Source organism: Chiloscyllium plagiosum, chromosome 10 (genome assembly GCF_004010195.1).
Source record: "Chiloscyllium plagiosum isolate BGI_BamShark_2017 chromosome 10, ASM401019v2, whole genome shotgun sequence".
Classification (NCBI taxonomy): Eukaryota; Metazoa; Chordata; class Chondrichthyes; order Orectolobiformes; family Hemiscylliidae; genus Chiloscyllium; species Chiloscyllium plagiosum.
The window spans coordinates 45,756,938-45,773,774 of record NC_057719.1 but is presented as its reverse complement, the minus strand read 5'-3'; the positions used below and the strand labels follow the sequence as shown (position 1 = coordinate 45,773,774).

The 16,837-nt window shown below is 39.7% G+C and overlaps 1 protein-coding gene across 2 annotated transcripts in view; it reads left to right on the top strand.

Moving 5' to 3' along the window:
* txndc16 (thioredoxin domain containing 16) overlaps positions 1–16,837 on the top strand; it is a 120,198-nt gene that overhangs the window by 18,332 nt on the left and 85,029 nt on the right. For both annotated transcript variants that reach the window (XM_043697652.1, XM_043697651.1), the window contains exons 7-10: positions 758–848; positions 5,063–5,219; positions 6,391–6,557; positions 7,056–7,116. In XM_043697652.1, coding sequence (XP_043553587.1) covers positions 758–848; positions 5,063–5,219; positions 6,391–6,557; positions 7,056–7,116 — 476 coding nt within the window. The remainder of the gene's footprint in view (positions 1–757; positions 849–5,062; positions 5,220–6,390; positions 6,558–7,055; positions 7,117–16,837) is intronic.

The window sequence follows — 16,837 nt, the reverse complement described above, 5'->3', positions numbered from 1 at the left end:
ACAGAAAGATCTTATCATCAGCAAAAAGAATGATTCAACTTATTTCCCAGATAATTAATACTAAAGTATCACTCTGATTTTAACTCTTTAAATTCTTATCAAACTGACTTTCCAGTTTTGATGATCTTTATGATCCTTTCCAGGTCTGATTACCTAAATCAGTGCTGTTCTGACAGCTTGAAAACTTATAAACAAACTCTCACAACTTTGCAGACTTAGTAAACTCTCACAAACTTGAGATTCCACAAACTGAAATAAAGGCACTTCCTAAGAGGATGAAACTGGTGAACATCGAAATGCCTACCTCTAATCATTACTCATTGTTTCACTTGAAAGTGTGCTCATGGAATGATAACACTGACTTGTATCCATTACTAATCAAGCTATTTTTATTCCCTGCTGTTTCTTTCTTTTTGAAATTTTGCCCATTAGTAAATTTTTGAAGAAGATGTGAAATTTACATGTTTTACAAAAAGGTGATTACTTTTGTCATCTGAATAATGTTTTTTGTGTCTTAATGCATTGCTTAAAAATTATGGTTAAATCTTCGCAAAAAACTGACCTTGGAATTGATATTTTTACTCTGCCAGTCTGTTCTTTAGCTAATATAGTATGCACTAGACAAGATATATCAGTAGTATTGAGCTAGGGAAATAATAGTATGCTTCTTAGTCTCTAAATACCCATTTTTTGTTTTCAGTATGATGATTATTGTGTGCATTTGTATACTTAATGTATTATTTATGATTCATTTCAGAACATAGAGCCATTATGGAAACTGCTTTTGTTTATGGTGCTAAGTATCAGTTTGTATTGACCACAGAGCAAAGTGTTTTGGAAGGCATGGAGTAAGTATGGACCTAAAATTGGAAAAGCAGTGTTAATAAACTTATAATGCAGCAAATTGGCACAATGGTTAGCACTGCTGCCTCACAGCGCCAGAGACCCGGGTTCAATTCCTGCCTCAGGCAACTGTCTGTGTGGAGTTTGCACATTCTCCCAGTGTCTGCGTGGGCTTCCTCCGGGTGCTCTGGTTTCCTCCCACAGTCCAAAAATGTGCAAGTTAGGTGAATTGGCCATGCTAAATTGCCCATAGTGTTAGGTGAAGGGGTAAATGTAGGGGACTGGGTCTGGGTGGGTTGCTCTTCGGAGGGTTGGTGTGGACTTGTTGGGCTGAAGGGCCTGTTTCCACACTGTAAGCAATCTAATCTAATCTAAAATTACCTTGGCCCCTTTTGTAGTCAGTGTCAAATGGACACCATTCATTACCATTATACTAACCACAGATTTTCTCTGGGCTTTCACACTGAAACTTGCAGTGATTAGAAATCCATTTCAGTCTAGCATAAGCTCTTTGTGGTCTGTGTAGACAAAGGAAGCATTTCTCTAACTAATCAGATCAAAGAAAGTTTAGTTAAATATGCAGAGTATAAAATGCCAGAAGGTGTCTTTAATTGGAAACTTGAATTCAGTATAATCTTGTTTATAGAACACTAATAAAGAGAAGGAAGGAAATTTAGGATTAAAAGAATAAGACAAAGTAAAACATTTGAATTGTGAATAATTACCGAAACCTCCAAAAATACCTAAAATCTGTCAGTGATAATCAGCACATGTAAATTTGGGTGCCAAAAAGTAATTAAAACTTATTATTCCATTTAAAATGTACTTACAATGGTGCAGATAAACTCTAACCTTGAATGGCAAGTTCTGCGAGTAGTTATTATACAAGTACTGCAGTGCTCTTCCTTGTATTTGAGATGCCTATATGGGGGGACTAGGGCAATTTGGATTTTGACAGTTTAATTTCTGTATTTAATTTACTGGGGATTGGCCATTAAGGCATTTTTCAAACTTCACCCATGAATTATCATGCAATAAAAATCTGTAGTAAATAAGGTATTTACAACTGAAACACATTACAAATCCATTATGTGAAGTGTAACCTCTGTTCAGAGTGTTCTGCTCCAGAAGCAAAACAATATTTTTTTCAAATGGGAAAAAGGAAACTTTATATTGTGAACTTTGGAAGGTGAGTTGTAAACAGGATGCCCCAATTTACAGTATTGAGACATTGCACTTTAAAAACACAGATGTAGTCTTATGTTTCAGATTTCATAACATGGGGTAAAGTGGTAGAATAGTGATAATGTTTCTGGATTCGTAATCTCATAATCCAGAGGACCAGGCTAATGATGGGACAAGGGTTAAAATCTGATCATGACAGATGATTAAATTTGAATTCAATAGATTGTTCCGGAATTATAACCTTCTGTTTATGATGAAGTCAGAAGTGGGGGCATTTGTTGATAGCTGCACAATATTCAACACCATTCACAACTCCTCTGATACTGAAGCATTCCGTTCGTACATAGCAATACCTGGGCTGATCAGTGGCAAGCAAATTTTTCACTGCACAATGAGTACTTGACAATTGGAGAAAGTGAGGTCTGCAGCTGTTGGAGATCAGAGTCAAAAAATGTGGTGCTGGAAAAGCATAGCCGGTCAGGCAGCATCTGAGGAGGAGAGTCGACGTATCGAATATAAGCTTATGCTCGAAATGTCAAATCTCCTGCTCCTCAGATGCTACATGACCGGCTGTGCTTTTCCAGTGCCACACCTTTTGACTGAGGAGTAGAAGATGACCCTGTCCAACAAGAGATAATCTCACAGTTTCCCCTTGCTGTCCAATGGCAACTCTGAATCCTCCACTTTCAAGTAATTGACCCCAAACTGAACTGAGCCAGGCATATAAATATTAGGCACTAGATCAGGTCAGAGGCTAGGAATTTTGCAGTGAGTAATTCACCTCCTTACTCCCCAGTGCTTGTCTCCCATTTACAAGGAGTAAATTAGGAGGGGGATGGAATACTCTCCTTTTGTCTGGATGGGTAAAATTCCAAAAGCTCTCGAGAAGCTCGACACTATTTTGGATAAAACAGCCTGCTTGATTGGCATTGCATCCACTACATTTGACAGTCAACAGCTTCAACACTGATGCACAGTGCAACAGTATGCACCATTTACAAGATGTGCTGAAACAACTCACCAAGTCTTCTTCGGCAATCTCTAGCACCCAGAAAGGTAGGAGCAGCAGATGCATGGGAACAGCATTACCAACAGGTTTCCCTCCAAGCCACATACCATCCAGATATAGATCTGTATTGCTGTTCCTTCACTGCCATGGGGTCAAAATTGCCAACAGCTCTGCAGGTATACCTACATTCCAAGGACTGCAGTGGTTCAAGAATTGAACTTGCCACCATCTTTGCAAGGCAATTAGAGATAAACAATAAATATGGACTGAGCCAGCAATGTCCATGTTACATGAACAACATAAAAAAAACCCTTGTACTCCAACTTACTTTGTATGAAGCTGGAGATGGTCAGATAGAATTTGATCTCTGGAAGTGAAGAATGAATTGCTTTTTTAAAGAGTTGGTAAGACATTGTTACAAGTAAATCCAATACCTATGATGAATATTTGAAGGTTTAGTTTTTTATCCTTCTGTTCATCTTGAGATACAGAACGCTTTAGTAAACTGTGCAGTTTTGCGTCAAGTTAGTAATAGTTGTCAGGCTTAGACAGCAGTTACTCCAGGTCCCAAACTAACCGTAAACCATGTCAGAGATGGTCTAACTTTCGAAAAGTGCTATGGTAAATTTTGGGCTTTGGATCCTGATATAATACTGGGATCTGCCTACCAGATCCTGCCTTGAATGGATTCAGTCTTGGGGAGGTTGTGTATTACAATGCTGTTTCCACATAACTGGATCGATCAGGGAAGTGAGGGCAGCTCCTGTTGCAGAGTCCCTCCCCCACACAAATGTCTGGCATTCCTTGGCTCAGCAGTTTGTTTGCTTGGAGATTATAGTGACTAATAATGCCAAACTAATTAGTCAAATGTTAATTAGTCAGATTTTCAAGATGGCAGTGGAGTGGCAGGGCTGTCTGGGGCTCATCTGCTCCCACTTGCTTCCTTTTTTTCCTTTATACTTCTGCTCCTTTTTATCTTTTGCTTTTTCATTTGTTTTTCTTTGCTCCAAAGCCTTTTGTGGCGTGTTAATTGGCAGCATCAGCGCAGCACTGTTTGGAGGTGATGTTGGCCAACACGACTTCCCCCGGAGATTGGTCCTCCTGGTATTCAGGGTCGGCTGCAAAGTTCCTCCAGCGATCAGAGGCATTGGCAGCAGTAGATCTTCCAAGATGGCGGCGCTGGCCGGGCGACGTGGGAAGAGGGTGGCTGGAGCAGGACCCTTGGTGAGGCAGCGGCAGCCTGGCTGGCAGTGGGATCAGGGATCCCTGGTTATGGTCACTGCAGGTCTGAAGTGGAGACTTGGGGTTGTCGGCAAGGTGGTGTTGGTGGTGAAGTCGGTGTCTTGCGGGCTGTGTGTGGATTCAGTGTGGGACTTGGCATCAACGAGTTGGCTCAGTGGTGAAAACATGGTGTTAAAAGAGTGATGACATATACGTTGGAGAGTCTGACACAGATGGTGATGAGTCAGCAGAGGAGGGATAGAGATGCAGGTGTAGCTGGTGAGCTGGCTCTGCAGTGGAGGCAATGGAATGATAATAGACTCTCTTTTAATTATATCTTTTTATTCTTAAACTATTCAAATGGCCCTGGATTATGGTGACATTTGATGTTTTTCACTGTTATTCTCTGTAAAATGCAAGTAATAATAAACTATTCAATTCAATTCAGTTTAATAATAGAATAACAGCCTCAGCTTTTGATATGCAGGTTGATACATAGGAATGGACCATGGGTGGTTCCAGTTTCTTCCAGTCCAGGGTCTGGTATTTCTGCCTTTTGCTTCAAACAAGAGCTATTAGAAATTAACAGGAGAAACTATGATTTTATATATCTAGTTGCTGCCTATTCACATGCCATCTTCCACTTTACATTGACCGATGTAAGAAATACCATAGAAGGCTATTTTTATGTTGATGTTGTCCCTTACGTGATCTGTGCATTGCAAGAACACTGTATTTATTCTAAAACACCTTTGTGCCTCATTAATTGCAATGTTTTGACTTTCTTTTAATCTTATTATGTAGCCTGAAAGATCCAGATACGTTTTCAGCCAGACTCTGGTTCTGCCATTGCAAGATGGTTACCGATAGGAATCAGCCATGTAAGAGGACCTATTTTAAACAGCCACTAACTACTGTGAATATACATTCCTACCTTAAGATATTGGAGGCTCCGCTAGTGGTGAGAAAAGTATTTATTAAATTGGATTCACTGATATAAAAATTTCATGTATTTTTAAACCAATATCTATGGTGTTTCTGTCCAACTAATTTTATAAAGGTTGATTGCCTGAATGGAAAACACTGAGAAACTGGACCCTGCCAAGGTTGTGCACATTTTATCATAACCTAAGCCAGAAACACAGACTTCCAAAAGAGAAAATAGAGTATGATATCTTCCATTTTTGTTAAATTCTGGGCAAGAACGTCCAGGGCGATATTCTCAAAATGTCACCAACAAAGGCCCTAACTGATCAATTTGGCACAATTGGTACAGTGGCCTCAAGACTACCTGCCATCCCAGCAAGACAGAAAGTTGGATAGTTCCCCAACTGGGCAAGTGACCTGCTGGGTTTGGAGAGGCCCTATGACTGCCGAAAGCAGGGGCAGCTGAAATCATGTGTTAGATGTCCACTAACACATCATCCACCCATTGTTGAGAGAACATTCTTAATTATGCTAATTTGCTCATTTGCTCATTTGCTAAGAGCTGACAGGCAGAGATTAGGTAAGCTTTATTTCCTGTCACATGCCTTGTCATTGGCATCCTGTGTCATCAGAAATTGTTGGTCAAATCAGAGACTGGCAGCATCTTGGCCCTAAAGACTGCTGGTCGAGATTTGCTAATCAAGGGTTTGCAAGAAAGTACTTTGTTTTTAATCTTCTTGTCATGGAGTGATAATCAGTGGGCGTAGAGTCAGAGGCAAGGGCAGTCCCTCTCAGAGGTAACACCTTTGCCCACATACATGCTGTAGTCACAGGGCCTCTCCAAACCCAGCAGGTCAGTTGCCCAGTTGGGAAACTATCCACCTTTCTGTCTTGCTGGGATGGCAGGTAGTTTGGGAGCAGGCATGTTGAGGCCCTTATGCCAATTGTGTCAAATTGACCAGTTAAGGCCTTCGTTGGTGACGTTTTGAGAAGATCGCCCTGGATGTTCTTGCCCAGAACTTAATTGCTGAGGTGGCAAGGAGGGGATGAATATCTCAGTGGGGTCAACTCATCCAATTATTTGCCCTAGCTGCCACCTTCAGAAAGGACAGAATTCCACCCAAAGAGCTTAAAAAGTATTTATGCATAATAAGTATATTCCAAGTCGTGTCTTATTTAGAATTCAATTTTTTCCAAATTTTCAGGCAGAGATTAATCTTCCACCAGAGGAAGTATCTACAATTCATGTACAGTTAAAGCTGCCAATTGTGTTTCTTTTTACACAAAGAGAAACCTATGAACATGACAGAATAACTGCCGAATCTGTCGCATGGCAGCTACTGGGAAGCGCAGGAGTTGTATTAGTGTCAAGGTAATATTCAGAATAACTTCAGTTTTATAAGAAAAATAATTTTGTAAAAGAATGATAAAAAACTAAGGTCTTTCTCAAACAGTGATTTTTTTTCTCTATTCTGAAACTTAAGTTGGATTTAAGTGAGTGCCTTTCGTTAAAATTGAGATGTTTTATTTATTGTTGCACAATCTTCTCATCTCCAAACTATTACATTTTTCTCAATCCGAGGATAGACATCCCCACAGCTTTGAGATGCTATTGAACATGATAGTTTTGTCCTTTCTGTTGTGGAAGACCTGCCTGAAGATGTTTAAAATTTTAAAATTTACTGTAGGATCTCATAATACAAATGAAGGCATGATACTTTAAAATTACAACTAAATCAGCAGAATGACAATTATTATAAATGTTTATTTAGCTAGTCATTCATTATCTCTGCTATAAATTTGATTTATAGAGCTTTTATTATGAATGTTTAAAATTATTTTTGTAAGTGATTACATTCAACTTCAACAGGATCCAGCTACATCCTAATGTGCCAGCAGATGTCACTGTAGGCTACAGACCTGCTGGAGGGGTACGTCATTTATTTTGATGATTTGAAACTTCATTTTCTGCATCCGGTACTGCACAGAATTCTGCTCATCTAACCTCCAGTTCCTTTCTTGCTGATTTCCTCTGGCAAATTCTTCCCATGCAACATTACCTATGTTTCCATAGCAATGATTTCCTTCCCTCTGGCCTTACCACTTTAAGCTTCTGCATCCTCACTGTGCCTGTGATTCTGGCATTGTGCACTTTCTGACCCTCCATGAACAATCAATCAACAGTGTCGCTTTCAGCCAACTGCCTCTTATTCTTTGGTACTCATTCTTGAGCTCTATTCAGCTTGTTTCTTCCTTTGTCAACTTTAAAAACTATTTTTAAATTGTGAGTTTGCTCAGTTTTAGCTGATGTTTTACTGTTTGACTTGCAATCTTATTTGAGGGGCTTTTGGAAGCTTACTTATGTCAGAAATATTATGGAAGTTATTAAATTTACTTTGAATGCTTGAATACATTTCACCTTTTTATATGGACTTGCAGATTAGTTACAGTTCAGAAAGTGTTAGTTACATTTGAAGCTCATAAAATTGAAGACAAGTCGTTGACCTGCTTAGAAAATTGGCTGAATGGAATCAGACAGAGAGTAAGACTAATGGTTAAATTATCTAGTTAGCAGAATGTGACTGGCGACGTCCCACAGAAATATTTTAAAAATCATTGTATATATTAATGATAGTAAGCCACATACCCAAACCTGCTGATGACACCGACTGTATTTTAAGCAATGAGGATGGAAGCATAAAATTTGCTGAGGCCTCTTCTGAAGGAGAGTTAGGCTGGACTTGAAACATTAACTCGGTTTCTCTCTCCACAGATACTGCCAGAGCTGCTGAGTATCTCCAGCAATCTCTGTGCTTGTTCCAATTTAAAAAGAGATGTTGGTAGATTAAGTGAATAAATTTGTGGCAAATGAATTTCTGTGCATGCACATGTGAAATTCAATCACTTTGGACCTTAAAAGAATAGATCAAAAGATTTTACAAATGGTGAAGATGGAGATACAATAGGCAACCTGCTTTGGTGTGCATTGTGTGTTCACATGGGCTTTAAGTAATGAAGTAAGTTACTCCTCCCATGTTTACTTGTGCTTAGTCCCCAGCCATCTTTTTCTACAATAGCAGGCTTTCAACATTAGTTGAGTTGTTCAGAAGTTTTGAGAATGTGAGGTATTTCTGTCTCCATTTAGAGATAGCGTACACCTCTTAAAGAGAAACTCTGATCTTACTGCAGTCAGCTACAATCACAGAAGTCTAAAATGGTAGATCATGCCAAGTGCAGGATCTCACTTTGAAAGTGCTGGTGGAGGAGGTGAACAAGAGGAGAAATGAAAGGAAGAGATCTAGTTGATCTTCTTAGCATCAGTGATGAGAGATGACAGAGTACTGTAAAAGTTGAATTTTTTAGGCTGATTTTTAAGGTTACATTTATGTGGTCAACTATTAAATGAATACTACTTTTGAGGGGTGGAAACTCATGCTCGAGTCCAAAATTCTATATCATTAGCAGAAGCCTAATTGATCTCTAAAAATGAATAAAGACCAAAAAAACCCAACAAATTATGGTAATTACCTGATAAAGACAATAGAAACAAAAATGAATCAATAAAGTTTAATTTGTAAGTACAAAAAGTGAAGTAGAAATATAATACGGCTTTAAATTACAATTACATGGTACATCTTAAACATGTCAAATAAAAAAGTTAACCAAAATCCTGCAAACTCACCCTGTTCAACATCTTCAGCACTGAATAAAGCTTCATAATCATTAGAATGAATGATATCATTGTTTGGATCTTCTTCATCATCATTGTCTGTAGTTAGAGCCTCCTTTCGTGTATGTTTTCTTCTCCATCACACATTCGGTTGTTCCACTTTATTCTCATCATGTCCTTAAAGGGATTATTGATAACATCTGTTGGTTGCATATACTTGTAAGTCTGCCAGGAGTTACAGCTACGTCAGTGTTATGTGATTAGATGTTACCAGCAACAATGTGGTCTAAACTGGTCCCAGACAAGCAAACTCTTTCCTTGCGTAGTGCACCAGGTCATAAATTCCAAATTTCCTTTACCATTTTCTACATCCATTTTCATCCATCCAGCCTTGTGGATGCATATGGACAACAATTCCTTTTGGAAATTTCTTCATTGGCAAAGTTTTTCTCTTAAAAACAGCCATCAGTTTTATCATGGTGTCATCAGCCATAACAAGAAAGGACTGAGGGAAATCTGCTTTTCTGATGGTCAATGGTGTTCACCAATACTGTTTTTTCTCCTGTCCGGTTCACAGTTCGATTTTCCAGCATGTGGAGGCGTTTTGTCCACGTTTCCAGTGCATGATAACTTGTAGCCTTCCTTTTGTCGGTTTCTGATTGCAAACCGGTGAAACTGTAATATCTTTTGGTTCAGCAGGGAGTTTTTGTGCAATCTTCGTTCTCTGCTGAAGTACTAATTCATGCCTTCTCATGAACCCTGTGCACCATCCAGCACTTGCCTTAAAATTCAAAATTCCATCTTTCTTTGATTCATTTCAGGCATGGATTTGGATGGCTTCATGACTAATTCGTTTTCCTTTTTGATGATTTTCAAGTACCCACTCAGCATTGTTTTTCTCTAATTGTGACTACTTGCTAGGTTTACCGCTGTTGGCACATTTTCGTTTTAGCTTTCTCTGAAGTTGGTTTGATATCTTTCTCCAGTCTCTCTCAAGTTTCTCTGAAACAAAATTCTCTTGCTGCGACACAGGTATTTGTCTTCTCTGCAATTTCTTTAACTTTCAGTTTAAGTGCTGCTGTATAGTTTTTGTTTCTTCTAGAGGGCATTTTTTTTACACAAAATGATGAAATTTAAAAACCTCAACTAGGTATATGACTATATTCCACAAGTGCTACACAGGAACTGAGCTCAGCTGAGCTGCTCACGAAGGGAGGTTGTCACCTGATGCATCTTAAACTTTCGTGCCAAATTGTACATCAAAACACATAATAGCATAAACAACATGTATTTTCTCATCATAGCATTTATTTACAGGACAATACCTTGACTCACAAATGTTGATCTGTTATTTGTGAAGAACTGGGGTTGACTTTAAATGACATATATGGGAAATTCCAGATATTTTGGCCAAAATGAGATCGATTTTAAAGAGAGTATATACAGTAGATCAATGCAAATGCATCACAACCAGGATCAAGCAAAAAAATGTTAAATAAACTGACAAGAGATACTAAAGTAAGACTCCTGCCTCTATCTTTTCTCTTCTTCTTTCTACACAACTCATTCAAAATTTGCCTCTTCCCTAATCATTGTACTCCACCTTCTGCTACTGCAACAGTTTGCATCTGCTACTCTCTTCACTTTAATTTAGCTTTAGCTCCTCCATCCCATGCCATCTTTCACACACATCATCATACTACTTGACCTGACATGGAAGCCTCAACACATCTTATTAGATCAACACTCACACTCTCACTTGAAGGACAAGTGGCCATTCATTACAAGAATACAGACAAAGAGTTTGTCCATCTGTGAGCTGTCCTCACTGGAAGACTAAGCCTTGGACTTCATGGGTGGAGGGTACATCAGCGTGATGAATGCTGAGCATGGAGAACACATTTGGATCATACTTTCTTTTGCTTCTCAATGAACTGTTATCCTCACAAACTGAGTGACAAGTGCTGCTGCTTTAAGGAATCACTTATCTGTCTCTTTTAATCCTTGCCTCTAACTCTTGTTGCTCTGTTCCATTTCATGCTCAGAAGCTGAGCAGTGTCTGGGGAGAGAAGATGAAGAAGAGGCAAGTGCAGTTGAAGACAATGCATCAAATGCACGAACCTTGGCAGTATCTATTTAGGCTTTGTTTTCCCACTTTTTCTGAAACTAGGTAAAACTTGCTGGCACTACTGCAGGGAGTAAAATGGACATTGAGGGTCCAATTTACAGATGTAACAGAAGGTTGTGCACTGAGCACCATCTAAGGTGCATTAGTTCACCTGTTAGCAGGCTTGTGCGCAACATCAAAGCATGGATAGTTTCAATTCTAACTTACATGCGACCTTGATGCATGTCATCAAAATTTAGTTGTCAACCGTGGGGCAGGTGATCAGGTTTATAAGCAATGCAGAGGGTCTCACAGCAGTAGAACCTCTGGAGACAGTTCTGATATCTTCAGTGGAAGCTTAAAAGCTCTCACCTTGACATCAGTGTGCAGCACCTCCTCAGGCTTTTACAATCTGAGATCCTGGGTAGATGGTTGTTGAGCAGCACGCCACTGCTGCAACCTTCTATTGTGCGCAATGCAGGCATCCAGCCACATAAGTATTTGTAGTTCCCTGGGGGATGCTTAGTGCGCAGCCGCAGGATGACTGCATGCCCACTTCCCACCTTCTTTGCAACCATATTTGTACCAGACTGCCCTGGTAAGTGCTAGCATCGTTAGAGTATGAACTGGGCCATTAATGGCCAGAGATGTTTCAGGCGAGCCACCAACTTCATATGAAAGCCCCTCTTTTCTCACACTAGGGGAGTTCCTGGCTCCACAGAACCGATGGTTAAAATTGGCTGCCCACACTTCCAGTTTTTGGTCAGGGAGTACAGAGGGCTATAGTGGGAATTGGGGCAGGTGACCCAGGAAGATCTTAAGAAGGTGCCAGTTCTTGAGGCTGTAGCACTGTGATCAAAACTTAAAAACACAGATTAAATAACAAAATATCCCACCTGGTCGTTCCTCATTATCCCAGCATAATCAGCATGTCCCATCCATACCTCCCCACCAATGCCCATAGCCCCGTGTCTCCTATGCCAACCTATGCCCATTTACCCACCCCATGGTCCTTTATACTGCAGGTGCTATTCTGTCCACATTTACCCAACCCTTGAGCTATTTATTCATCAATAGCTCTTTATAGCCAATAAGTGAACTCATAGAGTCATAGAGATGTACAGCATGGAAACAGACCCTTCGGTCCAACCCGTCCATGCTGACCAGATATCCCAACCCAATCTAGTCCCCCCTGCCAACGCCTGGCCCATATCCCTCCAAACCCTTCCTATTCATATACCCATCCAAATGCCTCTTAAATGTTGCAATTGTACGAGCCTCCACCACATCCTCTGGCAGCTCATTCCATACATGTACCACTCTCTGCGTGAAAAAGTTGCCCAAATGGTCTCTTTTGTATCTTTCCCCTCTCACCCTAAACCTATGCCCTCTAGTTCTGGACTCCCCGACCCCAGGGAAAAGACTTTGCCTATTTATTCTATCCATGCCCCTCATAATTTTGTAAACCTCTATAAGGTCACCCCTCAGCCTCCGACGCTCCAGGGAAAACAGCATGTTCAGCCTCTCCCTGTAGCTCAGATCCTTCAACCCTGGCAACATCCTTAATCTTTTCTGAACTCTTTCAAGTATCACAACATCTTTCCGATTGAAAACTTTTTACACACCTACCTTTATCATTCCCTCTCCATATAAACTCATCTCATACCCATAACAAGTTCTTCAGAATGCTGATCGTGTCTATTGATGACATCGCTATTGGAATACACTCACAGATAGAAATAAAAGTTAATCCATTGAAATTATTTCAATTAATTTCTTACATAATAAACATTTCACTGAAGCACTTAATCCTGAAGTGCTCATTTCCTTATTGAATGGAAATGATTGTTTACACAAGTGGTGGTTGGAGCTGTCCATCAAATTGTTCACTTGGTAGTGCTCCCATTGTGAAAATAATATTTTGGAAACTCAGTCATGAAGCACAAATCCCATGATGGTTTATATGCACTATGAAATACTTAGCATTGTTTTCTTTTAACTCCGTACATTCCTAGACAAGTTTGCCAGTCCCAATGAGTTCATGCACTTTTTGAACAAAAACATACCTTTCCCAAGAGTTGCCTTACCTCCACCAAAGCTTCACCAAAGCTTTGCAGATTTATGGGTGTACCTTTCAAAAGGGGAAGGATAAAACATTCTACCAATCCTCACCCTTCACAGCTCCCCTCATTCTCCCTCACCTTCACAGACTCCCCATGCCCCACCCAGTTTTGGTGAAGCGAGGTGTCGTTCTGAAAATAAACCTTTCCATTAATTTCCTGTCTTAGAGCTTTAGTAAATGGTAGCACAGTTGACCTATCTTTCTATCTGCAACCTCCACTTCCTTATCCCTCTCTTGACGTTCCTTCTCGGTTTCTTCCTTGTCCCGCAGCCCCAATCATATAGTATGCAGCAACAAAGCTTGAGACTTCCTTGGGGTTGTATTAGAGGACAGTACACCCCATTGGTCTGCTCTGTCAGAGTACTGGTTCTTGTATGATTGTCAGCATATCAAAGCTACCTATCTGCCTAGGTCTTTGACTGAAGTCATGAGCCAGATGGTGAGAGGTTAACCCATGTCCCTGAGCAGACAACTATTTACCAATTATTCTTATGGAAGTGATGGGATGTTGAGAAATGGTATAAGATGAAAACATCATGACTATCATAGGAAATTACAGGCCTGCACAATGATTTGCATATGCTCAGAGATGAGTGACACAATTGAGAAATAGATTATTTTCTGTTTCAGAATTTTGCTAATTGATAGAAATTACACAGGAGGAGATCTAATAATTCTGACAGTTCTTTCCTCTTGTTTGGAAACCTCCAAAGGGAATTTGATAAATTCTTGAAGGCTGCCTCCTGCTTTTTAACTGTTTCTGTCATAATTTTCTTCATGTGATTAGGAACAAACAAATTTGGCCTTCTTGAAGTTCAAATTCACAAAAAAGGTTTGGAGTTAGGCACTGCACCCTTGTTTCCAAATGCATATTTGCCTCAGGCAGCTGTCGCAGAACACAGATGTTCCCTCTAATCTTTCTCGTATTGCATGAGCCTATTCATTTATGTTTGGTTCCCCTTAAATTTTTTTCACGGGGCATTCGCGTTGTAACTTAAAGGGGCTGACAAACTCCGTCCATGTGTGAACGTCTGGATTGCTGCACAGCCACACAATTCAGACGTCTTCAAGATACTACCAGGAGAAGATGGGGTAGATAATAAACTATTTCCGCTGGCTGGAGATTCTGGAACAAAGGGCATAATCTAAAAATTAGGGCCAGATGATTCACGAGAGATGTTAGGAAGCATTTCTACAAACTAAGTGTTGTTGGGATTTGAAACTCTCTTCCACAAATGACAGTTAGATCAGTTAGTTTTAAATAGAGGTAGATAAAAGTTTTGGTAACCAAAGGGATATGGGCCAAAGGCAGATATATGGAGTTAGGCCACGATCTCGTTGAATGGTAGAATAGCCTCGAGGGGCTGAAAGACCTCCACCTGTTCCTGTGTTCCTCGAAGGAACATTGCTGAACACACAACCAATTATGGTGAAATGTTTAAAATGATAAAACGAAGTGATGTGTTAGATGCAGGGAAATTATCAGGTTGACAAAGGGAGATGCTTCACGAATTTAAAACCTGAAATGCTCTTCCCCTGTGCTGTGGATGTTGGGTCAATTGCAATGCTCAGGAATGAGACTGATACACTTTTAAAGAATAATGGTATTAAGGGATGTAAATTGAAGGTCAGTAAATAGGGTTGAAGTACCTGTTGACCTGATTTGAATCAAGCACATGGCTGACCTGGACCTTAACAGGATCTATGGCTGGATGCAAAAGCTGTGTCAGCATTTTAATCCTCTCAGAATTGGAATTCAGTTGAACATCATCATTGAAGACCCACTTATCCAAAATAGCCCTGGAAACTGGGTCTCTAAAAGCCTACCCAGCTTCTGGTTTCCAGTGCTTTTATTCTTAAAAATTGCGTGTGTGTAGATGTAATATAAGAACTAAACTGAAGCTGCTGAGAAAGTCAGTTGATTTGTCAACATTCACGGTTTAGGCTTTCCTGATGTACCAGAGGCTTTTATTTGCCCTCTTGTGGATATTTTGTGGTATGTGTGCATAACATCAGGAAAGGTGAGTTGATTGAATAGAGCTTTGTAATATTGTGAATTGCGTCCAGGATATAAGTATTTTGTGCCTTTTTTGGCTTTTAACTCCATTTGTGGTGCTTGCATAATTTTTGTGTAATATAATGAGATTTTATTACTGTTACCTCCTACTCTTTTGTTCAGCATATTTTGTTTGCACTTGGTTTCAGGGATTGACAGATTCGACATTCTAAAATTGCTGCGTACTGTAACAGTTTGCTCAACACTAATGGAAGATTGTGTTAATTTGTCAGTAATTAGAGTTTCAACATATATTCAGATAGTAAGTCATATATTAATCTAATATTCTGTTTAATTATAGTCAGTCAAAGATGGTGCTGCTAAAAACACATAGGCCTTTGCCTGTGGCTACATTCTGTCAAAGATGACATGGATGATTTAGCCAGAGGCTAATAGACCCTGTATCTAATGCAGGGGAAGACTCACTTTTTACGACTTATTATAAACTGCAAAGACCTTTTGAAGTGAGGTTCATTTTGGGTATCAGGATACAGCTAGGTCCTAAATTGTTTTGATTTTCTAGCCAAAGGTATGTAGCAATCTATGTATTATTTTAGAATTAAGTTCTGTCATTAGTATTGTTTGATTATTTTCACTTTTATGTATTTTGTTATATTTTGTAATGGTTCTTTATTGCCTCAGTTTTAACATAATTCACTATGATGATAAGACTTAATTCTTGCTAATGTGACTCCTATTTCTCTGAAGCAAAAAGTATTTTCAAAGTGACTTCTTAGTTTCCTTAGTAAGTACTGTTTTTAACTAAAATATATTGATAGAGTTTAGAATTCCCCAGAACATTTAGTTGTGCTATTTGGAACATTTGGAATGATATTCATCATTGGTATATGATATACTACATACCCTGTAAACCGGCACACAATTCCTCATTATCCTCATTATCTTAGGAGAGTTCTGTAATCTTAGTAAGCTGACAGGAACAAGCTATAATGAAAAGGATGGCCCCGGGAGTGAATGTCAGTGTGGAGAACCATTGTAGAGATAGTAGAAAGGGAGTGCCAGTAAATGATCATCAGTCTTAAGAAATGAATCATAAATTGAGAAGATACTATCTAACCAATCTGAAATTGATCACATGCTTAAGATGGAGATCAGGGGCATGAGACAGCTTTGGCAAATAAGGGTAAAGAGAATCCAAAGAGATTAAGGACAAAGGGGTAACGAGGGAGAAAAGAGGGCCCCCTAAAGACCAGGAAGGCCACCTTTGTGTGGAGCCGCAGGAGATGGGGGAGATATTAAATGAGTATTTTGCATCAGTATTTACTGTGAAGAAGGATGTGGAAGATAGAGAAAGTGGAGAAGTAAATAGCAACATCTTGAAAAACGTCCATAGGAGGAGGTGCTGGACAGCTTGAAATGCATAAAGGTGGACAAATCTCCAGGACCTGATCAGGTGTACCCTAGAACTCTGTGGGAAGCTGGAAAGGTGATTGCTGGCCCCCTTGCTGAGATATTTGTATCATTGGTAACCACAGGTGAGGTGCCAGAAGACTGGAAGTTGGCTAACGTGGTACCACTATTTACGAAAGGTAGTAAGGAAAAGCCAAGGAGCTATAGACCAGTGAGCCTGATATCGGTAGTGGGCAAGTTGTTGGAGGGACAGGATTTACATGTATTTGGAAAGGCAGGACTGATGAGGGAGTGTCAACATGGCTTTGTATATGGGAAATTATGTC